The sequence below is a fragment of the Kogia breviceps genome, chromosome 19 (genome assembly GCF_026419965.1).
Source record: "Kogia breviceps isolate mKogBre1 chromosome 19, mKogBre1 haplotype 1, whole genome shotgun sequence".
In the NCBI taxonomy this organism is placed as follows: domain Eukaryota; kingdom Metazoa; phylum Chordata; class Mammalia; order Artiodactyla; family Physeteridae; genus Kogia; species Kogia breviceps.
This window is the reverse complement of record NC_081328.1, coordinates 47,592,236-47,613,942: the sequence shown is the minus strand read 5'-3', so window position 1 is coordinate 47,613,942 and position 21,707 is coordinate 47,592,236. Positions and strand designations below refer to the sequence as shown.

Here is a 21,707-nt window from a genome sequence, read left to right as displayed (position 1 = left end):
GGATAAGTATATGGATTGAGGGACTGCTAGAGAAATAGATACACTAACATCATTCAATAAAAATGAGATCCACATGTTTCCAAAGTAAAATTTTAGCTTTACTTACATTTAAAATTAAATTATGATGAAATAGTTGAATGCAGTATAAGTGTTTCTCAACTCTAAGAACCATTACTTCCCTAAAAATTCCCACTAAGGTTAAGAGATTATGATAACCACGACAAGGTAGAGGCTTTATATAAAATCGACATGCCTCCATTGAGATCTGGTTTTGTCCCTGGCGGCCTGGAGCCCCTTGACACCCCTCCACCCATTGCAGAGCTCGTCTGGAATTATGACATTTCTCAAAGTTTAGGGGAAAAACTTGTTTATCTTTCCATTGTTCCTATTTTGTGGCTGCTGCCACTTTTTTTTTTTTACATTTTTTTGGGCTCATTTTGCGAGCCACTGGGGAAGAGAGACTCTGTGAGTCTGCTTCATTCAGCACCTTTCCCATTTGGACTGGTTCTATGTGTAGAATCTGACGCAGAACCTTTGAGCTGGATGTGGCAGGAGTGGCTGCATTCACGAGGTTGTCATCTGAGAAGGCGCAAGGGGAACCCCTAGACGCCTCGGCACACGTGGCAACGCATTCCTGGGGGTCATGGGACCAGCTGAGGGGAACAGGATGCTGGGATGAGAGCGTAGGGATGGAACAGAGGAGGCCAGGAGGGAATGCAAAGCTGCCCAAGGGCAAAAGCACTCAGCTCCACTCAGGGCCTCCTGGGCAGGGGATGTATCTTGGATGGGGGCACTGGGCCATCAGGTGCCGGTAGGCCCAGCCTCCTTGGCCATGCACTGGGGGGACTGGGCACCTGAGATCTTATTGCTGCCCCACCGGTTTCCAGAAGGACAGGCAGGGCCTGAGAAAGCAAAGACCATGGCCTTCACCAGGCAGGGCCGGACAGGGTTTGGAAGGGCTGCTCCTGGAGTTGATCCTCTGTCCTGGGTCCTTGGGTGGTTGACCAGTTAAAATCCTCTGCTATGTAGGTTGACCAGTTAGAATCCTGTCCTGGCCCCCAAGCCACCAGCCTGGCAGCCATGGAGAAAGTGGGTCCCATTTGGCCCTCCACCTCTTGAGAAGCCCACTCACACCTAGGTGCCAGGAGTGAATGTTTATTCCCCCAGGGGTATTTAAAAGAGAACCTCACAGAAGGGCAATGATCATCACAAAAGAATCACTTGGTCAAGACAGGGATTTAGGCATAAATTACATAGTGGGGGCCAGGAGACCACTTGATCATGCAAAGCAGGGCCCACTTCATAGGTGTAACCTGTCCCCAGGTCCCCACACTTGGTTTAATGCTCTGCTGTCACTGTCTAGAAATTCTGAATACTTTTTAAACAAGGGACCCATATTTTCACTTTGTACTGGGTTCTGTGGATTGTATAGCTGGTCCTGATGCAAGGTGGAAGGTCATCCTGATTTGGAGGGCCACACCCCAGTGATGCAAACATCTACTGGGTAGAGATACCAGGAGCTTGACAGCCTTCCATTCAAGTGTGTGGTTGACAGCTTGGATGTGGGTGGGCACTCCAGGACTTGGGCAAGTTTCCAAATCCCCTTTGACCCTATGTATTAGTTTCCCAGGGCTGACATAATACATTGCCACAACAGAAATTTATTTGCCCTAAGTTCTGAAAGCTAGAAATCCAAAATCCAGGTGCCAGCAGGTGCAGTCTCCCTCTGAAGGTGTAGGGGAGAATCTGTTCCATGCCTTTCTCCGAGCCTTGGGTGTTGCTGGCAATCCTTGGCGTCCCTTGGCTTCTATGAACATCGCTCCGATCTCTGACTCGGTTATCACACGGCTTCTCCCTGTGTGTCTTTCCCTGGGCCTCTTCTCTTCTTATAAGGTCACTAGTCATATGAGATTCAAGGCCCCACCCTAATGACCTTATCTTGATCACATCTGCAATGATCCTATTTCCAAATAAAGTCACATTCACAGGTACTGGGGGTGAGGACTTCAGCATATCTTTTAAGGGGACACAATTCAGCATATAAAGCCCTCTTCCCAGGGACACCACACCCGAGATGGGGAGAGGCCAGGCCCATCAGCTCGAGGTGCAAGTTTCTCTTGGACCACTACCCAGCAGGACCAAGGCCAGCAGGACCTGGCGAGGTCATTTACAGAGCTCATAGCCCTGGACATGCAGCCCACTGGATGGGAGGTGGCTCATACTAGCACACAGAGTTCAAGTGCGTCTGAATAGACCAGGTCCTGTATTCCCAGGCATCTCTGCTCTATTTGACTTGACTTTCCTCTTTTTTACTTACTGATTTTCATGAATCCAATTTCCCTTCATCTGACGTGTTTAGCAGAATATGGAAAGGCAGAGAAGCAGGGCCATGCTGGAGGAAGCTTACTGGACATTCATTCCTGGCTGTCAGATCCAAGAGCTGGTGGCCAGGGCTCCTTGTTCTGTCCCTGGGGCCCCCAGCCCAGTGATTTAACACCTACACCTCAGCTATAAAATAAAGCTAAAATGCCTTTCCCGTCCCGCAGGGACTGGAACTATTCAATAGGTAAAATCCTTTAATGGATTTTGAAATCTCCGGAGAGGAACCTCTTTGAGTATGAATAGCATCATCCTTAAGGAGAAAGGTTGAGAACCACAGTTGGCTCCTGGTCTAGTGGAGAAACAGCAGTTACATTCTCCCCCTTGATCTCCATCCTGGCAGCTGTATCTGATGAAGCAAGAGCTGCAGCGAGAGATGATGTCTTCTTCCTCTGAGCGGGAATTTCGAGAGCGGTCCCTGAAGATGACGAATGAGCTGGAGCCTGGAGATGAGGAGCTGAGCCGCCTGAAGGAGGAGAAGGAGAGGCTCCGCTCCCTGACCTTCAGCCTGGTGGGTCCTGGTGCCTCCGAGGTTCAGCTTCCTTCCCTGGTGGCCAGCGGGGAGTGTCCTTGACCTTGGCCTATGGCCTCCAGACTGTGGGATTTCTGACAAGTGGTTCTATTGAGGTGTGGCTAAGACCTGGGTGAGATGAAACCTAGTGACTCATCTTCACGGCTCCTTCTCACATCCCTCCTTCCTGCTCTTTTCCAGCCCCCAAATGTTAGCAGAATTGATAGCTGTTGCACACATATTCAAAAATCTTAGCAGGTTTGCTGCTGCCCTGTTGTTTGGAATAGATGAGGCTGATTATAAATGATGGGATTAGCTTAAGGTTGTGGGAGCAGGGCAACGTTTCTGCCTGCAAAATATTCTGCCGTCCTGCACATGCAGGCACGAGGGAGCCGGGAATGGTAGGATGCAGAGAAGTTAGAGACGCCAAAGCCCTGGAATTATGCAAGCCCTCCGCCTCTCCTCTCCAATCCCTTTCAATCAATCAATATCTATCTTTTGAACTAGTCCTTCAATAGACGTTCATGGGGTGTGGGGCAGGCCGCCGCCTGGCACTGCCGCCCCATGGCCTGAACTGTGCCATCACTCATAAAAGTGAGCATGAGGACGGAATGACCCACCCGTTGGTGTTCCCCCTCCTGGAAGCTCTGCTAGTGGCTTTGCTGAAGGAGCAGCCTGAAGCTGCCGAAATGGTGGAGGTGCTATGCTACCCTCAGAGGCTTTCAGCTTCCTGTACTTTGTTTCCTAGCCAAGCACACTTGGAGCTGAAATGCATGTTCTCCATTTTGATTGCTGACCTGGCCTTTTTTTCCTGCCTGATGTGCAGTAATAAGGCTAAATCCGTCCACACACCATCCTTGAAGCTTCCTGCCTCTGGTGACCCTTCTGGGCCGTGTTTAGGGGCCGGGCTGCCTGGGAGAGGAAGCAGATTCTTTAATCCACACTGAGCTTAAAACCAGCTTTGCCTAACAAATGCATGGGCCTGTTGGTTGATTCCTTTGTCAAAACTAGATTGGGCACCAACTCACAGTCAAAGACTAGAGGTCACATCTACTTTGTGGGGTGGGGAGAAAACATGTCAGGCAAACAAGTGATTAAAACACAGAGTGATTTCAAGTGCATAGGGGCCCCAGGGTGAGAGCCAGGGATTTCTTTAGTTGCTATAAAAGGCAAGGGGAGGATGAGAGAAAGGAGACTGTGGAAGAGAATGAAGCAGGTAGAGGGAAAATATTTATGCATTTTGGGACATGGAATAAACAAAACACAAATAGACATGCAGCACCCATGCATATTTTGATGACCAAATTAAAATATAATCAACACAGCAAATCTGTAGATGCACCTGGAATCCAGCCAGCACTTAAGAAATGAGCGTGAATTCACCTTATTTCCCCTCTAGAGCCACCTCCCTCCCTCTCCCCGAGGCTCCCCCACCACCCATCCACAGCCCCACCCTCACAGCCGCTGACCTTCATGGGCCACGTTTGTCCCCCTCTGTCCAGCACTGGGAAGAGAAGGAGCAGACCCTACTCCAGTTCCAGCAAACCAAGGTGGACTGCGAAATCTACACGGAGAAGATGAACGTCCTGCAGAGCCAAGTGGTCGAGCTGCAGAAGATGTGGGACCAGGTCCCCGGGAGAGGCAAGGGGCCGGCCTGGGTGCCGCGCCGAGGGGCTCCGAGAACTGAAGGTGCTGCGCCGGCGGAGTCTCGGGAGGTCGGCAGGCTCGGGAAGGCCCCGCCCCTCTGGGTGTGGCCGAGGGCTGGCCGCCCGGGTCATCCGCCCTCGATGGCAGGAGGTTCCGGACTCGGGGTCTCTCTCCTGGTCCCTGGGAGGTTTCTTGACTCCCCTCGACTGTCATCTCCTGCCATGCCTGCTGTACAGCGTCCTCCCTCCTTTCATTTCTAACGGGGTGTTTGTGTGCACCCCACCTATTGGGTGTTACTGAAACCACACACATTTACGTGAACGGTAAATGGTGGTAAGCTGCAGAATGAGCTGTATGGTGCGCACCGGGGAAGTCCAGGATAACCGCGGGCCAGAAATGGGGGGCTTTCTCTAGCTGGACTTCTGCGTGGTTGGCGGCACAGCCTCTTTATCCTCTGGGCATTGATGCGTTCTATCTCGGCTCGCAGGCCTACTCAGCAAGGGATGGATCCCAGATGGAGATTTCTCAGAACCTGGCAGAGAAGGACGCACTCCGCAGGAAGGTGTTTGAGCTGACAGACCAGGTCTGCGAACTGCGCCAGCAGGTCCACAAGGGCCCGCTGAGTCGCTGCCAGGGTGAGCTCTCCCTACCCGAGGGTGGGGCCAGGGGGGGATGCAGGGTGTGCTCGGGGTGGGACCCAGCCGACCGCACGGGCCCTGCTGGCACCACCGGATTCAGCTCCATCCGCCACACTGGCTCCCATGAGCAGACCGTGTGGTCAGAGGTTGAAGTACCCAGCTGGGCAGGCTGAGTCTCCTGCATTTCCTTTTATGGTAATACTATGCACGTCACAGAAGGGGTAGCTTAGTGGAAGTTTCTGCAGTCTGTAACGTGTGGTGTTTGTTGAAGAAAGAAAGCAACGTATGACGCTGTGCAGGCAGCCAGCCACTTGCTCTGGTGGACGATGCCTTCCTGGGATGCTTGAGAGTCAACTGTCTGAGAGCTGAGTGATAGACACAGAGGGAGCTATGTTCTCAAAGAACTAAAATTACTGTAAAACCTCTAATTATGGTCTTGCCGGCAGCTCCAGCTCCACGGCACCCTGGTGGGTGGGCGAGACTCTTCAGAGGTGCCCTGGGACCTGGGTGAGGCACAACCAAACCCTCCCCTCCCTGTGCAGGAGCCCTAGCCCTTCCTTCCTACCCACTTACCACATCAAACATGTTCAAAAAATATACATATGTATTGAAAAAAGACTGATGGACAGATAGCAAACTGCTAGCTGTTCTATTTCTGAGTGTGGGAGGACGGATCAATTTTATTTTCTTCTCTAGTCAGCCTGTTCCTCCCCACCAATATTCTTTGTGCAGTATGTTTAGATATATTATACATATAGTATGTATTATTTGTATAACCAGGAAAGAATAACAGATATTATCCAAAAGGAATAAAATGCAGTCACCAAGCCAGTTGCTGCATGTCCCCTTGGTGGCCAGCTCCCACAGTGCTGGGTGTCCCAGGCTGGGAGGAGGGGCCATAAATGTTTTGCCTTGAAGCCAATGAAAGGAAACCACTCGGGAGGCTGGAGACAGGGGTTGGAACTTGGTAGAAACCCCAAGAGCAGCCAAAGGACGTTCCCTGAATTAACCAGCCTGTCTGGGTCTTTGGCAGCCCAAGCAGGAGGCGGGAGCCAGGGAGCCCTGTCCAAAGAGGAAGCAGTGGCTGGTGTGCATGTTTGCCCTCTACCCGTGGGACGACAGCGACGGCAGTTCCTCTGAGGTATGCCAGTGCCTCTGCCACTGCTGGGGCCAGACCAGGTGCACCCTCGTCTATCAGGACAGAAGAGGGTCTGGCACATAGTAGATGCTACAGAAATGCTTATTAAGTGAACCAAGGGGCTACACCTGGATCTACACATTTCACCTGCATCCTCCAATGCCACACTCTGCATCTTGCATGTATACACCCCGTCAGCATGTGACCCTCACTAGCCAGCAATTTGGCCTCTCTGGGGCTCAGTTGCTTTATATGTAAAGTGGGACAACGCTACCTACCGTATAGATTTATCGTAAGAACTAAACAATATAAAATATAGAAAGTAGGTAATAGAGTGCCCAGCACATAGTAGGTGCTCAATTAATGTGGCCTGGCTCTTTGCTCCTCCCTCCCTTCCCTCTTGCCTCCTCTGCCCTGTCAGTGGGGGGCTGTGGTTTATCATCATTATACTCTTTTGCACAGTACGGCAGCAGGAGAGGTGTCCCGGGGGTTCCCGTGAGAGCCCCGTGGTGACTTCTGCCCCGTCCTCCTCCAGTCTCAGCTCTGGTCTGACCTGAGCGCCACATCCAGCCAAGAGCTGGTGGATAGCTTCCACTCCAGCAGCCCTGTGCCTCCCAGCCAGCAGTCCCTGTATGAGCGGGCCACAGAGGACTTCTGGGAAGACCCCTTGTCTTTCAGGTAGAGAGAGGCTGGTAAAGGGATCGGATGACTCCAGATCCCTGGCAGCTCACTGGGACATTGGCTTCCATCTTCTTCTTATGCTTTTCAGTGGCTGCCCCAAAACCCTGGAGGTGGACCAAGGAGGCTCCCTGGGTACCCAGCCCTGGGTACCACCCCTGGGCTGGGCTGGCAGAGCCAGGCGGGGAAGTGAAGACAGGGATCTTCAGGGAGGCAGATGAGATACCCCAGTTTCTGTCCAGGGGATGGGCAGAGAGGAGTGAACGTGATTACTGCCCTGCCCTGGGCCTCTGGGAAAATCCAGACTACCTGGCAGTTCAAACCAGTGTCCAGATGTGCCATGCTTACTGGGCGTCCTTTCGTTTTCACCTGGAGTCTAAGGGAGTTGCATTCACCTCCACATCCAGCTCGGCATAAATGTTCAGACAGCTCCAGACACACACCTCGTCTCTCTGTCCTTCCCTGCTCCGACCCATGGACACTTGGGCCTCCCAGTGATATCAGACGGCAACAGGCTTCCATCCTCACTGTTCCTGGCCGAGGCACCTGTTAGGAACATTTCTCCTGGGTGTTGGCACCTGAGACATTCCCATTTCTCCTGTGGCTTATTCCTCATATTTGTCACTTAACTGGTCCTCCCTCCTTCTCAAGGCACAGACCCCTCATGGGCAGCCTCCTTACTTTGCCACCACTGCACATCTGCCTCCAGCCTTGGGCCCTGCACACAGTAGGTGCTTAGCACCCTCTAGATTTCATCCTACGGCCACCAAGGGGCGCGTGTACCCCACGCTGTTCTGCCTAGCAGCACCTTTAGGTCTGTGGTCACATGACCAGAAACCTTGCCTTTTGCAAATTCATTGCCATTTTTATTTATAACGGTGATCAACTGAGAGGATCCACCCCAGGTATAACCAACCGGGATGTGAGAGCACGAACAGGAAGAATCATTGCTCTTTTTTTTTTTTTTCCTTTTGTCATTATTCTGCATAATGTCCTGGTTCATATAACTTCAGTGGAATTGACCTCAAATACATCAGGAGGGTATAATTTCACTTGGCTTTGAATGTAAGCACAAGTGGCTGTTTGCCTGTGAGCTGGGCATAGGCTGCCTGCGGCCGGCAACTCTTAGCTCTCTGTTGGTTCTCTGGTTCTTGTGAGCGGCTCAGGAGGTGAGAAGGGCGGTGTGCCATCAACCTCACAGGACACATATAAAATACAGGCCTTGGAGAGACTCTGGGGACATCTAGTCCTAGGAGATTGCCAACTCAGAGGCCTGCCGTGGCCATCTGGTCAGCAGCGTGGCCTGGGGAGACAGGAGGCAGCCGATGGCCAGTGCCGGCGATGGCTGCCACACAGAAATACACACCCAGGGCTATGCCAGATTTGATTTCTCAGGTGAAGCCAGAAATCCAGATTCCAGATTCCCTATCTTGTAAAATGCTAGCAACTCATTCAAAGATCGCAAAAGGACACAATGTAGGTTAAACTCTGGTAGATGCAGCTCTCCACCAGCTACTTCTATTTTAGAAGAGGTGAATCAAGGTTCTATGCATCAAGGAAGGGAGGGGCAAGAGAAGGTTCAGCCTCAGCAAAAGACAGAACAGGTAGGGGGTGCCCTTGGTGGCGTCACTGAGGTTGCACGGGTGAGCCAAAGCTCCTTCAGAAGGGGGGTGACCTTGAGGGGTAGGCTGGCTCGAGGCCTAAGCCCGTGGCTTCCTCCTAGACCTCCCTGAGTTCAAGAACAGCCTGCAGCTGTCTAATGGGGGCCTCCACCTCTCCGCCAGGTGAGCAGAGGGCGGGGGGCCAGGGCCAGCAGGTGGCAGAGCAGAGTGAGGACTGTGTCCTCACTATCAGCCTTTCTGAGGCCGGGGAAGGAGAATTCCAGAGCGTTGGGACTAGAGGGGGCAGATGGGGAGATGACCTGGCCCAACCTCTTGCTCTAGGATGCATGACCTCTGTCCCCTCCCTTTCTGCAGCAGTGTCCCAGTGAGGCGGAGGCCAGCCTGCAGGATCCTGAGCCAGGTCACAGTGCTGGCCTTCCAGGGGGACGCGCTGCTGGAGCAGATAAGCGTTATTGGCGGGAACCTCACGGGCATCTACATTCATCGGTCACCCCAGGCTCCGTGGCAGACGAGATGGCCTTGTGCCCCAGCACCCAGATTGTGATGGTGAGTGTGGCACCAACCCCTCGAGCCCCCAGGATCCTCTCGGGGTGGCGTCAGTGGGAGGGGCAGGTAACCCAGGAAGCCACAGATTCAACTTGACAAAGATGTATTATTGGATAGGCCCGCACTCCTTCTTGGGCTGACGTAAAGCAGAGTGTCACACTTGTTTAGAGGAGAGTCCTGGTGATTCTCATCAAAACCCTGCACCCTTCTCCACCTTGACATCCTTGAACTCTGGAGGGTGAGCCTGTGAGCTGTTGTAGTCTGGACTATGCACCAGCTGAGAGGGCTTTGGGGATACGGCAGTCTTGACCCAGGGGTCTTCTGATAAAGGCTACATAAGATTCTGATGTGGGGCTTTTTTTTTTTTTTTTTTTACTGTAATGATCTTATTGTTACTTTGTGTGTATGTGTTAAAATACACATAATAAAATTCACCATTTTAACCATTGGGGGCATCTAAAATTTTTTTTTACTGTAAGATATTCATTAAACTGCAAAAAACATAAATGTACAACCGAATTATTATTAAGTGAACATATGGGCAGGGAGGTGACTTTGATGTAGCCTAAAAGCAGAATTATTAAACATCAGGCCCTTTAAGAATAGCAAGAAATTCTCGAAACAGGTGTCACCCATTCCTCCCAGGGTAGGGGGGTGTAGGGAGTGAAGGCAAGCACTGAGAGGGAGAGGGAGGGGCTGAGCACTCAGTCAGGACTCCCTTGGATGCCATGGCTTCTCTCTCACTGTCTGTGTGCTGAGCTGAGTTCTTATGTGTCTCGAATGATCACACACAGAGCTCCTGACGTAAGCATCAGGCCACCCAATATGAAAGCCCTTCGTCACACTTTTAACAGTCCTCATGAGATTCTCAGTTATCAGCTCATGTTGTGGTTAAAGCAACAGATCCCCTTTATGAGACAGTCCTGATATCCAAATGGGGCCAATTCAGTTCTAATAGCGTTAAAAACATATCTCATTTTTTTTCTCATTATAAAAATATCTACTCTCCTAAACCAAAACAACACCAGAAATAAATGAATGGATGAGAGCCCTGTCGATTTCACAGCTGGGGAAGGGGTGGCGCGAGGGGTGCCCTGGCATCTGGAGGGTGGAGGCCAGAGATGCCACAAAACATCCTGCAGGGCCCAGGACAGCACCAAATGTCAATAGTGCCAAGCTGAGGACTCTGCTCCAGAATGCTCTAGAGTGGAGCATGTTGGAGAGCAGACACTCAGTGCCCAGTGGCGATCTCAGTACATGATCCAGGGCAGGAATGTGTGTAACCAGGAGGCGCTGCACCAAGATGTCCCAACACAGGGCTCTGATGGGTGTGGGTGGGTGTCTGGGAAGGAGTGGTCTCCTGCAGGGCACACGCCTGCACTCAGATCACAGCTGCAGAACCCAGGTCAACAGAGGTGACCCTCATGATTTGCCCTCAGGTGGATTACGAGGCAACAGAGCCCTTGTCCAAGGCTGTCCCGGAGGGCATGACCCTGGATCAGGCCGTCAGACTTCTCCAGAGGGCGAACGGCTTCTGCTGTCTGTCTGTGAAGGCCAACATGGAGGGTACACACTCCCCTGTCCTGTCCTACCTCCCCCAGAGGCCACCGATACCAGTGCTCCCAGCCCACTGCAGAGCCAGGCTGAGCCCCAAGTCTGCAGAGGCCCCCCCAGGCAGAACTGTTCTCATGGGGGATCACAGCCCTGGACTTACCTGTCCTCATGTCTTCTTTGATCAGGTTATAAGAAGCTGGTCCAGGACCTAAAGGCCATAGTGGCCACATCAGGGGACTCCTTCTACATCCGGGTCAAACTTGCCCTGGAGAGGCAGGCAGAGGGAGAGCTGCAGGTGCACTGCAACGACATCCTGCACATCACAGACACCCTGTTCCAGGGCGGCAGCCGCTGGCACGCCCACCGTGTTGGCCCCTACAGCACCAAGGGCACCGAACAGGGCACCATCCCCAGCTATGCACAGTGAGCAGCTGTCGTGGGCTCCCACACCCCAGAGAGGGCCCGGGGAGCTCCCCAGGGGGGACATTGCCTGGCCTCACTTAGTGAGGAGGCCCCCTCCTGCCCAGGAGAAACAGCCTTCCTGAAGCTCCCTCTACTGCCCAGGGGGGATACAGGGTGGGGCACCTCAAAGAAGTGGAATCCCAGCGTGCTACCCACCAAGTTCACTGCTTGGATGGGATTTCTCTGTGAAACGGGATGGGCCTCAGTCCTAGAGCATTCTAGAGTATTTGGGACCAGTTCCTCATGCTCAGCACTATTGACATTTGGGGCTGGCTCACTGTTTGTCATGGGGGACCCTCCTGGGCACTGTAGGATGTTGAGCAGCATCTTGACCTCCACCCACCGGATGCCAGTAGTGGCCCTGCCCCCCTGGTTGTGACAACCAAAAATCTCTAGACGTTGCCAGTGCATCCTGAGGACAGGTGACTCATCATGGTGGCGTGTCCAGGACAGCCTTGGTTTTAGCACAGAAAGCCCCATGTCCTGGGGAACCCCTCAGTCCTGGGCCAAATGAGACAGCTGGTCATCCTCCCTGGGAGCAACAGCACCCCTGCTCAGAACCATGCTCTAGATCAACCATAGGGCACAAAGCGTGGTGTCTCGTCCGGCTCCTCTCAAACGTTATGGCAAATTCTGTCACCTGGAGATCAGACTCAGCAGGTGCAGGGAGAGGCCTGAGACTCTGCATTTCCAACCCCCTCCCTGGGTGATGCCAGGTTGAAGTCCTCGGGCCACATTGGGAGTAGCGAGGTTCTGGAGCGGTGGCCTCGACCCCACTCACGTTGTGTTGCCCGGATCCCGCCTCGGGACAATTCAGTTAGCATCTCCAGGGGTGGGCTGAGGCTCTGCAGGTTTTTTAAAACCCCAGGGGACTATCATGGCTGCTGGGGTGGAGAACCGCAGCGGGGGCAGTGAGGGTCTCCCAGACCACTGGGCAGGGGGCCCACCTCTCCTGTCCAGTCCTCCCTGCAGCTGGGCTGGGGCCTTCCTCCTCTGCGCAGGGCTCAGCAGCTGCTCTCATCGCCCTCATCCAGGACATGGCTCATCAGAGCGCCATGGCCCGCAAGGTGAGGACCAGTCAGCCCAGGTTCTAGGCGCAGGGTCCTGCTCGGGTGTGCCATGCCTCTCCCTCAGCTCACATCATCTGGAGGGAGGGGCCCAATCAACCCCTCCTTCCACCCAGAGGGTCCCAGCCCCCCCTGGCGTGGGCTGGAAGACAGGTGGGTACTGGCTGAGGGTCCCAGGTGGAGAGTGTAGGCTGCTAACCTGAGGGAGGTTACCCGGCGTGTCTCTCCCCTGGGCCCTCCAAACCTTCACCTGGGTCTGCGTGCCACCCAGCCTGCAAGCTCCTCTACCGCGTGCAGATACGTCATGTATGCTCTCTCCGTCTTGCTCCCTCCATCACCCCATTTGCCTACCATCTGGCCCCCATCCTTATTCCCCACTGAAACCAGGCACTGCTGGGTTCTCCCGACATAGAGCACTCAGCTGTCCCTGAGCAAGGCGCTAGGGCAGCTCCCTGGATCATGGCCGGGCTAGGCTGGGGCCCCTACTCTTCCCTCTTGCTTCCCACGGATGCCCTGCTTGGGAAGGGGGCTGGGGGGCTCAGCCTGAGGACCCTCTCCTGCCACCCTCTGTCACCTACCCCCTGGCATGGGGCCTGGGCCTGCTGGCTGTTCAGCAGGCACAGCCTGGGAGTCCAGGGACCACCCTGGATTTGCCGGCAGGGGGGTGGTGCCAGCCCCCCAGACCTGTGGGACGTCCCTTCTCCCTCGTCCAGCAGCCTTCTGGGGGAGCCCAGAAGCTGGTCCACATCGTCAGTATAGACAGAACCAAGGCCAGCCCTCTGTGGTCATCCTTTGACGGGGGCTAGTCGGACCCAAGCCAGGTAGATGGTGAGGCGGGTGGAGCTGGTGGAGGGTCTTTGGAGGCTGCTGTGGTTGGTGAGCTGGGTCACTGTCCGTGTCCTGCACAAGATGGAGATCTTCCCCATCATTATCCACATCTCCATCAATGAGAAGGTGGCAAAGAAATTCAAGTAGGTGCACCCCTGGGGGCTGGTGGTGAGGTCTGAATGGGCATCAGAACTCCCCATAAGGCCCATGGCGACCACGTCCAGAGACCATGATGGGGTTTCCAGGATCTCACCTCGTGCCAGCCTTGAAAGTGTCACAGGGCAGTTCCCCTAAAACATCCAGGACAGAGGTCCTGCAGCCCACCCCCAGGGAGCAACCCAGAGGACAGTAAGGTGAGACCCCAGAACCTGACTGACCTCGACTGAGGCCACATGTTTCCCAGGGTAGAGTTAACAGTCCATCTGTGTTAGGTAAAGACAGAGACTGAAAAACACTACTTGGTCCATGGCTGGGACAAGCCCAGATATCCTGCCGCCCCCTTTATAATTTGAGAACCGAAGTTATAAACTAGATCCGCTGCCCCACCCTGCCACCCCCGTTAGGGCAACGTCATCTAGGGCCCCAGTCACATCTTCTTCACAAGGCACTGGGTCCCCTCAAAGCAGGCCATCTGTGTCTAGGGGCATCTGTTGCATCATCGGTCCATCCAGGTCCCTAGAATTCCAAGCCGGCGGCTGAGTTTTGGGGCTCCGTGCTGGGAGGCTGGTGCAAGGCTCTCCCTGAGCCACCTTCCCATCTGCGGCTCTGGCAGGAAGGCCCTGCAGCGGCTTGGCACCGCAGAGGACCAGCTCCTGGAGGCTGCCAGGCAAGAGGAGGGTGGGCTGGATGAAGTGCCCTGTCTGGACAGCAGCCTGGCCCCCGACAGCTGGAGCGACCTGCATGCCCTGCTCGGCTGTGTCTGCCTGGCCATTGCAGATCAGCAGAAGAAGGTTGTGTGGACAGAGTAGAGGCCTTGCTGATGGCCCCGGTGTCATAAACAAATTCAGAAAATGAACTTGGTATATTTTACTAAAATAAAAAGCTTTTACAATGCTCTGGCCTGGGGCTTCCCCACCATGTCCTCCAGGATGGAGTTGATGGGGGTGGGAAGGGTGATGGGAGCCCATCCACCTGAAGGAGAATGCCCCCTTTCTGTGTTTTCCAAGCAGGCGGAGGCAGGGCAGGTCTGGAGCATTCCATGAGTACTGTCTATGTTACAGACTTGTGTTCACCCGAACAGAATTCACACAACCAGAAGATGGGGCGGTTTCAGGCCTTGAGCAGAGACATCTTCATCCTTGGACACTCTCAAAAAGGGCAAGCTCTGCCCTTTTGACACTTGTCACTTAGGGAGCCTGCCAAGAATCAGCGGTCTCATGGAAACCCAGCCCGGGGCTCGGGAGCCTGACTGTGAACAAAGTGAAGGAAGAAGACAAGCCCAAGTTTCCTTCAAAGGCTCCCTCCAGACCAGGACTGACAAACAGACGCTGTCCCCACATTGAGTGCGGTTTGCACTCACCCACCACCCTCATGGCACACAGAAGCCCATCTCCTCTCAGGTGAAGGGCACAAGAACGTCTGTGGGTTCCAGAGATCCGAGAGGGACTGAAGCCCCATGTCCCAGACCCTCCTTCCTGCTGTTCCCCAGACCACCTTCACCTTGTCACAGGTTGGGGACCCTGCGCCATCCTGGGTACCCCCCAGGGAATTCCTGTGCCAGGACACAGCTCAGATGCAGGACAGCGGTCCCCCACTGTGGGGGTTGGGAGGGCCTCACAGTTCATTGTGGAGTGGCCGGCACTGGGGAGAGAGCTGCTCCTCCAGCACCCCACTGGGAGCACATACCCAGGGGTCGTGGGTCTCCCACTGCCACTTGACCAGCTGGGTCTGAAGCAGTTCCAGAACCTGTGCATAGCGGGGGTCAGTGGCCAGGTTCTGGGTCTCGTGGGGGTCCTGGCTCCTGTCAAAGAGCTCCCAGCGCTTCCGGTAGTAGTAGTGATGCAGGTCCTTGTACCAGCCCGTGGGCTGGCCGGCTGTGGTGCGATTCAGGAGGTCCTGGAAGGTTGGCGAGATGTAGAAGTCCTGGTCGATGGGAAAGGGCATCTTGAAGTGGAGGTTGTGCACAAGGTGGAAGTTCTGGTGGTGCACGGAGCGCATGGGGTAGGACATGGTGACCTCATGGTGGCTTTGGCTGCCAAAAATCGTAGTCCAAAGAGGCTCCGCCTCCAGTGCCGGGAGGAGGGACCGCCCAGTGAGCTGGACAGTCTTTGAGCCAAAGATGGCATAGCTGGGGTAGGGGATAGAGAACCAATCCAAGATGGTGGGCGTGAGATCTGGAAAGGAGATGACATCTCAGCAGGGCGGGCCCTCCAGGACACCAGGCCCACCCCCGTGGAAGGGCTGAATCCAGGCCACTCTGGAAGCTGGTGGGCCGCCTTGCACATCAAATCACCAACAGGAAAAAGCTGCTACAGGCCAACCCATCACTGCTGCGTCACCCTCTGGGCCGTCATGCTTTCTATGCCATGACAAGAGCCCCCAACTTGGTGATACCCAGGATCCTTCTAAAATCCTTCAGACCAGCGAGGAAGCCCCCACACAGGGGCCTATTCCTGTTCTGTGCTGTGGCCGGAACGCTTCCTGACCTTGGGGCCAAAGGGAGATGTGAGCCCTGAGCCACAGAGGCCCAAGCATGCTGCTGCCCTGACCCCTCAAAGTGGGGTCAAGGGGCATCAGTATCACCTGGGAACTTGTCAGAAATGCAAATTTGGGGGCATCACCCCAGACCTACTGAATCAGACACTCTGGGGTGGGATATTTGGATACTAGCAAGTGCTCCAGGTGATTCATGCTCACCAGTGGGCCAGTGGAAAAATGACTGGCTTGAAGGCAGTGAGACCCAAACTAGAATCCAAGCTTGGTGCTTACAATCTGTGTGACCTTGGGCTCCTAACTTCATGTCTGTGAGCCTCATTTCTGCATATGTAGAATGGGGCTGACCATCCCTTCCTCATTGAGGTGATGTGGCAACCGCATAAGGTAGTGGGTGAGGAGCTACGTCTGGTCGCGGTGGTCCCACTAAATGTCCTCTTCCTCCCCAATCCCCCTCCTCGACCCCTGCTGCATGGAATGCAGAGTCATACCTAGGAGGCTCACATAGGCCTCGCTGACCTGGCCCCAGCGTTTCGGGTGCTCTGGGGATGACACCAGCATGGGCTCAGCAGTGCCCGGCCAGTAGAGGTTGGTCCTGCCGCTGGGGAAGGGGATACCATTATCGGATGTGAAGATCACCAGGGTGTCATTCAGGACACCCGCTCCATGCAGCTCCTGGAGCACGAGTCCAATCCCTGCAGGGTGTGGAGGGGATAGCAGAGCTCAGCCGCAGGCAGATGCGCAGTTGTGGGAATGCGTGTGCACTAAAGCATTTCTTCATCCGGCTACTGAACCCTGCACCGTCATTTTCTTCAATCACCCCGGCCCTCCTTCCCACCAGCCAGGCCTCCCGCCCAGCACTCTGCCCAGGGCCTTGTCCTGGAGCAGGACTTGCATGGCCTCCACCTGAGTGCACCCCTCCAGGGACACTGGCCAACCTTGGCAGTTCTGTGACACCCTTATGCAGCTGCTACATGCCATGCAGTGATTTCTGTGTTTCCTGGAATCTCCCCATGGGGCCAGAAAATAGGATTCTCTCTACACCCACCCCCTTCCCAAGTCCCCATCAACTAATGGTACCAACAGGGAAACGATAAAGGCACCGACCTCCCAGACTGGGTTGAATGGTGGTTCCCCTAAAAGGTATGTCCACACAGAACCTGTGAATGTAACCTTACTTGGAAAGAGGGTCTTTGCAGATACAATTAAGCCAAGGATCTTGAGATGAGATCATCCTGAAATACCTAGGTGGTCCTTAAATCAAATGACAAGTGTCTTTAAACGAAGAGGGCCACAGACTAAAGAGAAAACACAGGGAAGGAGCTCATGTGACAACAGAGGCAGAGACTGGAGTAATGCTGCACAAGCCATGGAACACTTGCAGCCACCATTAGCTGGTAGAGGCAGGAAGGACTCTCCCCCAGAGGGGACATGGCCCTGCGGCACTGTGATTTCTGGCTCTGGCCCAAGATGGGGGCCCCAGCTGTGCCCTATCCCACCACCTGGGCTCCTTGAACCCACCTTGGTCCATGCGGCTGATGGTGGTGTACTGAGCGGCCAAGTCAGCTCGGGCGGCCGGTGTGTCAGGGACGAAGTAAGGCACCTGGGATGGGGCAGGTGGGTGGAAAGTCAAGGTTAGGACAGATAGGTTGGGTGGAGGGGGCAAAGTGGCCAGCGCTTGAATTAGGGTGGGAGATACAGGTGCCAGCCTTCCTCCCAGGGCCCCACATCATCTCTCTTCCTGAATGGATTATCCCAGAACACCCATGCTTCTGGGTACATCATTCCATGTCTTTATGCTTCTCTCTGCCACCCCACGGATGGGGACCTGGCTCCAGTGAGTCAGAGGGTTTCTTCTTACACACCTGGGGCCAGGGCTGCAAACCCACGAGAGGGGCACAGGTCCCCAGATTTACAAGGTGGAGGAAGAAGGGCAGTTCTCGGAAACGTGGTGGTGGTGGGGGGTCCTCCTACCTGCACATCCTTCGGGTTGTAGGTCTGCGGGGTCCAGTCTGGGATCTGCCCCATGCCACTCTCCCCATTGCCAAATTTCTCGCAGAAGGCCCCGTACTGTGGCTGGGAGTGCCCGCAGCGGTGGGGGTCATGGAAGGCGACATAGAGGAAGAAAGGCCTGCAGATGGAGGGACGGGCTTGAGCGTTGAGGTCAAGGTCAGATGGCTGACCCACCACCTGGCTTCTACCCTGGGGAGCCTCATCCTTTGGGAAGGAACACCCCTCAGCTTTGCCTACTCCCCTAAACTGAGAGCCTCCCCATGATCCACACTGCCTCAGTTTCCCCATGTCCCCTCTTCTCCTGACCAGATCAACTTGAGCATCTGGAACCTTCTCCTCCACCCACACCCCAGCTGTCTGGGGACTCCAAGAATCCCAACCAAAGACTCTGGGATCTGCATCCAATATTAACTGTCCAGAGGTCTGGCTGTGTGAGGGCAGTAAGGGGGAGGGATCCTCCTCGCACCTGTTGTCCCGAGTCTGCAGGAATTTCCGGACCAGCAGTTTAATTCTAGTGATGTTCCGCCCCACCTGGAGGACAGAGCCATTCTCCTCCGTGTACGCAAAATCAAACGGGTACACCGTCTCCGGCCCCACGTGCTTCTTCCCAATGATGCCTGGAGTCAGGGAGATAGGCCTGTCCAGAGCCCCTTCGGTCTCCCACTCCCCTCTGCCCCCTTCTCCGCTCCCCAGGCCCTGTCTTGCTGTGGCCTCCAGGAGGGCAGCCGGGCCCTTGTTCTCGTGTGCCCATGGCCCAGCCAGGAGGCCCAGATTCCTTGGGGTCAAGTGCTCAGAGCATGCAACACAGGGCCCATGGTGGCTCGGGACAAAGCCTTGCCCCTCTGGGGCAGGGAGGTAAGTTGCTGTCCTGCCCCTGTGGCTACACGAAGCCCCTCACCTGTAAGAACACCAGCTCGGCCCAACAGCAAAGGCAGGCTCTGCACCCGGTCGAAGGAGTTGAAGTGGTGGACATCCTGGTGCAGGCCATACATTCCGTTCTGATGCTGCCAGCAGAGATGCTGTGAGGCTGGGCACCTCCTGGCAGCCAGGGTCTTGTCCCCCACCCCACCCCCAACGCCTCTGCTCTCCCAGGCTCACCAGCCTGGTCCTTTGTAGGCCCCTGATTTAGAGTCCTCAGAGAGGTTTTCTCCATCTCTCACTCCCCGCCCAACAGGCCCACAAGTCCCTACCATGGGACGACAGCAGGAAATACAATAGACTGGGAGAATGTACACTAAAATTAGGGGTGGCTTTAAATTTCTTCTTTTTGTGTATCTCTACTTCTCAATTTTTCTATCAAGAGCACACACCGTAGTGTGAAAACCACACCAACAGGCCTCTTTTTATTAGCTGACTTTTTTAGAGTGTAAAAAAAATTGTTGTATGTATTGCAAACTCAAACAGGCTAGAGAGATGTAAGAAGCAAAAACCCTGTCCTTATTCCTGCGGCTCACTGCCCAGAGGTGAGCGTAGCCTACAGCTGCCTGATTAACCTTTCAGGAAGCTTCAATCTCTGCCCACAGTCTCCTCTTTATGTAGGCCTCCTACTCACAGCCTCAGGCTCTCAGAAAGGGACGTACAGAGCATCCCCCCATAAAATAACGCTGTGAGATGATACATCAAGAGTAAGTGCCCACGTACATACACCCAGGTTCACAGCAGCACTACTCCAACAACCAAAGGTGGAAGAAACCCAAGTGTCCACTAATAGAGAAATAGATAAACAAAATACGCTCTATCCACACAATGGAACATTATTCAGTCTTGAGAAGTAGTGAGGTACTGACGTGCTCGAGTGAAGCTTGGGGACATTATGCTCAGTGAAACCATCCAGCCACAAAAAAGCAAATACTATATGATTCTACTTATGTGACATACCCAAAGTAACCAAATTCACGGAGACAGAAAGTTGAATGGTGGTTGCCAGGGGCTGGTGGAGCAGCGGGAACAGGGAGTTAGTGTTTAATGGGGAGAGTTTCAGTTTGGGGTGATAAAATTAAGTCCTGGAGATGTATGGTGGTGATGGTTGCACAACAATGCGAATGTACTTAATGCCACTGAACTGCAGCCTTAAAATAGTTAAAATGGTAAATCTTTCATTACATATATCTTAGCACAATAGAGTAAGTGCTTTAAATGGCAGCTTTTATTGTCACAAAAGCTCCTGGGACAATATCATGAAAAAAGTTAATACTGGGCTGGGCAAGTACCTGCCAGGCACCTTTCTGTGAGCTTTACATATAGAGAATTAACTTGACCAATCCTATAGTAATCCCAGGAGTGAGGTATTACTATCACCCCATCTTACAGGTGAGGAAATTGAGGCACAAAGAGATAAGTGATTTGCTCACAGTCACACAGTGGTGGAGCAGGGATGCACTTGGACCATTTGGCTGGGGGTGGGGGAGGGAAGGTGGGCACATCCCCAGGGAGACCAGGGAGGAGTTCCCAGCAGCAGAGGCCTTGGGGGCTCTCCCTCCTCCTGAACCCCTGCTGCCCTCACCTGGGGCAGGCCAGTGAGGAGGCTGGCCCGGCTGGGAGAGCAGCTGCTCACGGAGGTGAAGGCATTGCGGAAGACAAGGCTCCGGCGGGCCAAGGCATCCAGGTGAGGGGTGGTGATGGCACTGTTGTTGTAGGCGCCACTCTCAAAGCCTCCGTCATCCGCTGAGGAAGGAGGGAGACATAGAGGACCTGATGGCCTGGGCTCAGAAAGAGCAGCATGTGGGAGTGAGAGAGACCTGGGTCCTGCTGCAGTGGCCTGGCAGTGATACCCAGGCGGGTATACCTCTGTAGACCTGATATCAGGCAGGTGTGATTCCCAAGTGGGAATGACCCAAGTGGGCATGATATTCAGCAGGCTTGTTACTTGAGTGGGAATGCCACCAGGCATGTATGAAAACTGGGTGAACGTGTTAGTAGGCAGCCATAATACTCAGGGGAGCATGAGATCCAAGCAGGCATGATTCGGCAGTCCTGGGCTCTGAAGACATGCCTGAGGATGTGGATCCACGTGCCGGTTCTCCGCCAATGCCCCTGAGATAGGGGGAGTCGAAGGGAGCCACTCTGTAGAATGCTGTTTAAGTTACAATTAGCTGAAGGACCTGCCCCAGACCACAAAGTTAATCAGAAACAGTGGCCCTGGCAGACAGCCAGATCTCAAAAGAGGAAAGAATCAGGTTGCCTTGTGATAGCTGGGTTCTGATTACCCAAGCAGGAAGTCTCGTGAACAACAGGGCGCTAGAGGAACTTGGGGTTTCACGGAGGGGGGTGGGGCCGGGGGAGAAGACGGGTAGGTGGGTGGGGGCTGCTCCCTTCAGCCAGGAGAAAGAGAGCTGAGCCACAGTGCTCTGGGGTCTGAAAAGGGAAGGGAAACGGGGTTATCACTGCTGGGGAGAAGATGAGAGATCCAGGGCACCCTGCTGGTCTCTGAGGACTTGGGCACCAGCCCCTCTTCTGGCATGCCCTCTGCGATCTGTGGAAAGCCGCCCAGCCTCCCGAGGTGGGTGGGGACCGCCGGCTTAGCCCTGGCTGTTCTGGTCAAGGTTCGGGCTACAGTGTCAGAAACGGGGGCAGGAATGGGGTGTGAATGCTGGGCCGACCCCTCCAGACCCTGCAGTGGGCAGGGCCGCCTCTGTTTGCCTCTCCAAGGAGCCGACCACGAAGAGTCTGGGGCCAGCAAAAAGAGGAGTCGGGGAATGAACAGCAATGGGGTCTGCAGGGCACGGAGGTTTAGCGCTGGCCGCTTCTGGGGTCGACAACCGGCTGCCGTGGAAGGCGGTGCCCGGGGTGCCGGCGGGTCGTAACTTACCGAGGATCAGCAGCACGTTTCGGGGGCGCGCCCGATGCACACAACAGAGACCCACTACGAGGAGCAACAGCCGGCAGGCCGGCCCGGAGCAACGCATAGCGGCGGCTCCAGCCGCGCACCGCCCCGCGGTCACGTGAGCACCAGCCCTCCCTCCCCCACCCTCG

The 21,707-nt window shown here is 54.5% G+C and overlaps 3 protein-coding genes across 5 annotated transcripts in view; 1 reads left to right on the top strand and 2 right to left on the bottom strand.

Moving 5' to 3' along the window:
- The window catches only part of EIF4A3 (eukaryotic translation initiation factor 4A3), a 23,533-nt gene extending 18,902 nt beyond the window's left edge, over positions 1-4,631 (bottom strand). The window contains exon 1 of the mRNA XM_059048346.2: positions 4,360-4,631. The gene's annotated coding sequence lies outside the window, so the exon portion shown is untranslated. The remainder of the gene's footprint in view (positions 1-4,359) is intronic.
- On the top strand, positions 2,726-14,113 carry CARD14 (caspase recruitment domain family member 14). The gene is given in 18 exon segments (XM_067020476.1): positions 2,726-2,945; positions 3,536-3,582; positions 4,095-4,106; positions 4,393-4,518; positions 5,025-5,327; positions 6,209-6,316; positions 6,849-6,991; positions 7,083-7,126; positions 8,715-8,775; positions 8,968-9,098; positions 9,101-9,159; positions 10,599-10,725; positions 10,899-11,136; positions 12,177-12,189; positions 12,192-12,242; positions 12,956-13,071; positions 13,073-13,213; positions 13,843-14,113. Coding segments are annotated over 18 exon segments (2,130 nt in total). The 5' UTR covers positions 2,726-2,731; the 3' UTR covers positions 14,039-14,113.
- SGSH (N-sulfoglucosamine sulfohydrolase) lies at positions 14,082-21,699 on the bottom strand. 3 transcript variants are annotated; one of them, XM_059048341.2, is made up of 8 exons: positions 21,544-21,699; positions 20,239-20,399; positions 18,634-18,739; positions 18,202-18,352; positions 17,697-17,853; positions 17,244-17,325; positions 16,214-16,417; positions 14,082-15,403 (listed from the first exon to the last, which is right to left on the bottom strand). In XM_059048341.2, the coding sequence occupies exons 1-8, from the start codon at positions 21,638-21,640 to the stop codon at positions 14,844-14,846; spliced, it is 1,518 nt and encodes a 505-aa protein (XP_058904324.1). In that variant the 5' UTR covers positions 21,641-21,699; the 3' UTR covers positions 14,082-14,843. The 3 variants fall into 3 exon arrangements, with proteins under 3 accessions (XP_058904324.1, XP_066876713.1, XP_066876712.1); XM_067020612.1 differs by lacking the exon at positions 21,544-21,699 and adding an exon at positions 20,728-20,803; XM_067020611.1 differs by lacking the exon at positions 14,082-15,403 and adding an exon at positions 15,411-15,715 and having other exon boundaries at positions 21,544-21,697.
- Between the last annotated feature and the right edge of the window lie 8 nt (positions 21,700-21,707).

What these genes read in the sequence shown, in the direction of transcription:
- SGSH (XM_059048341.2), bottom strand. Translation starts at nt 21,640, where the DNA reads ATGCGTTGCTCCGGGCCGGCCTGCCGGCTGTTGCTCCTCGTAGTGGGT. An exon ending in CCGAGCTGGTGTTCTTACAG is followed by an intron (nt 18,353 to 18,633) that starts GTGAGGGGCTTC and finishes CCCTGACTCCAG; the next exon opens with GCATCATTGGGAAGAAGCAC. An exon ending in CTGCAGACTCGGGACAACAG is followed by an intron (nt 17,854 to 18,201) that starts GTGCGAGGAGGA and finishes CTCCATCTGCAG; the next exon opens with GCCTTTCTTCCTCTATGTCG.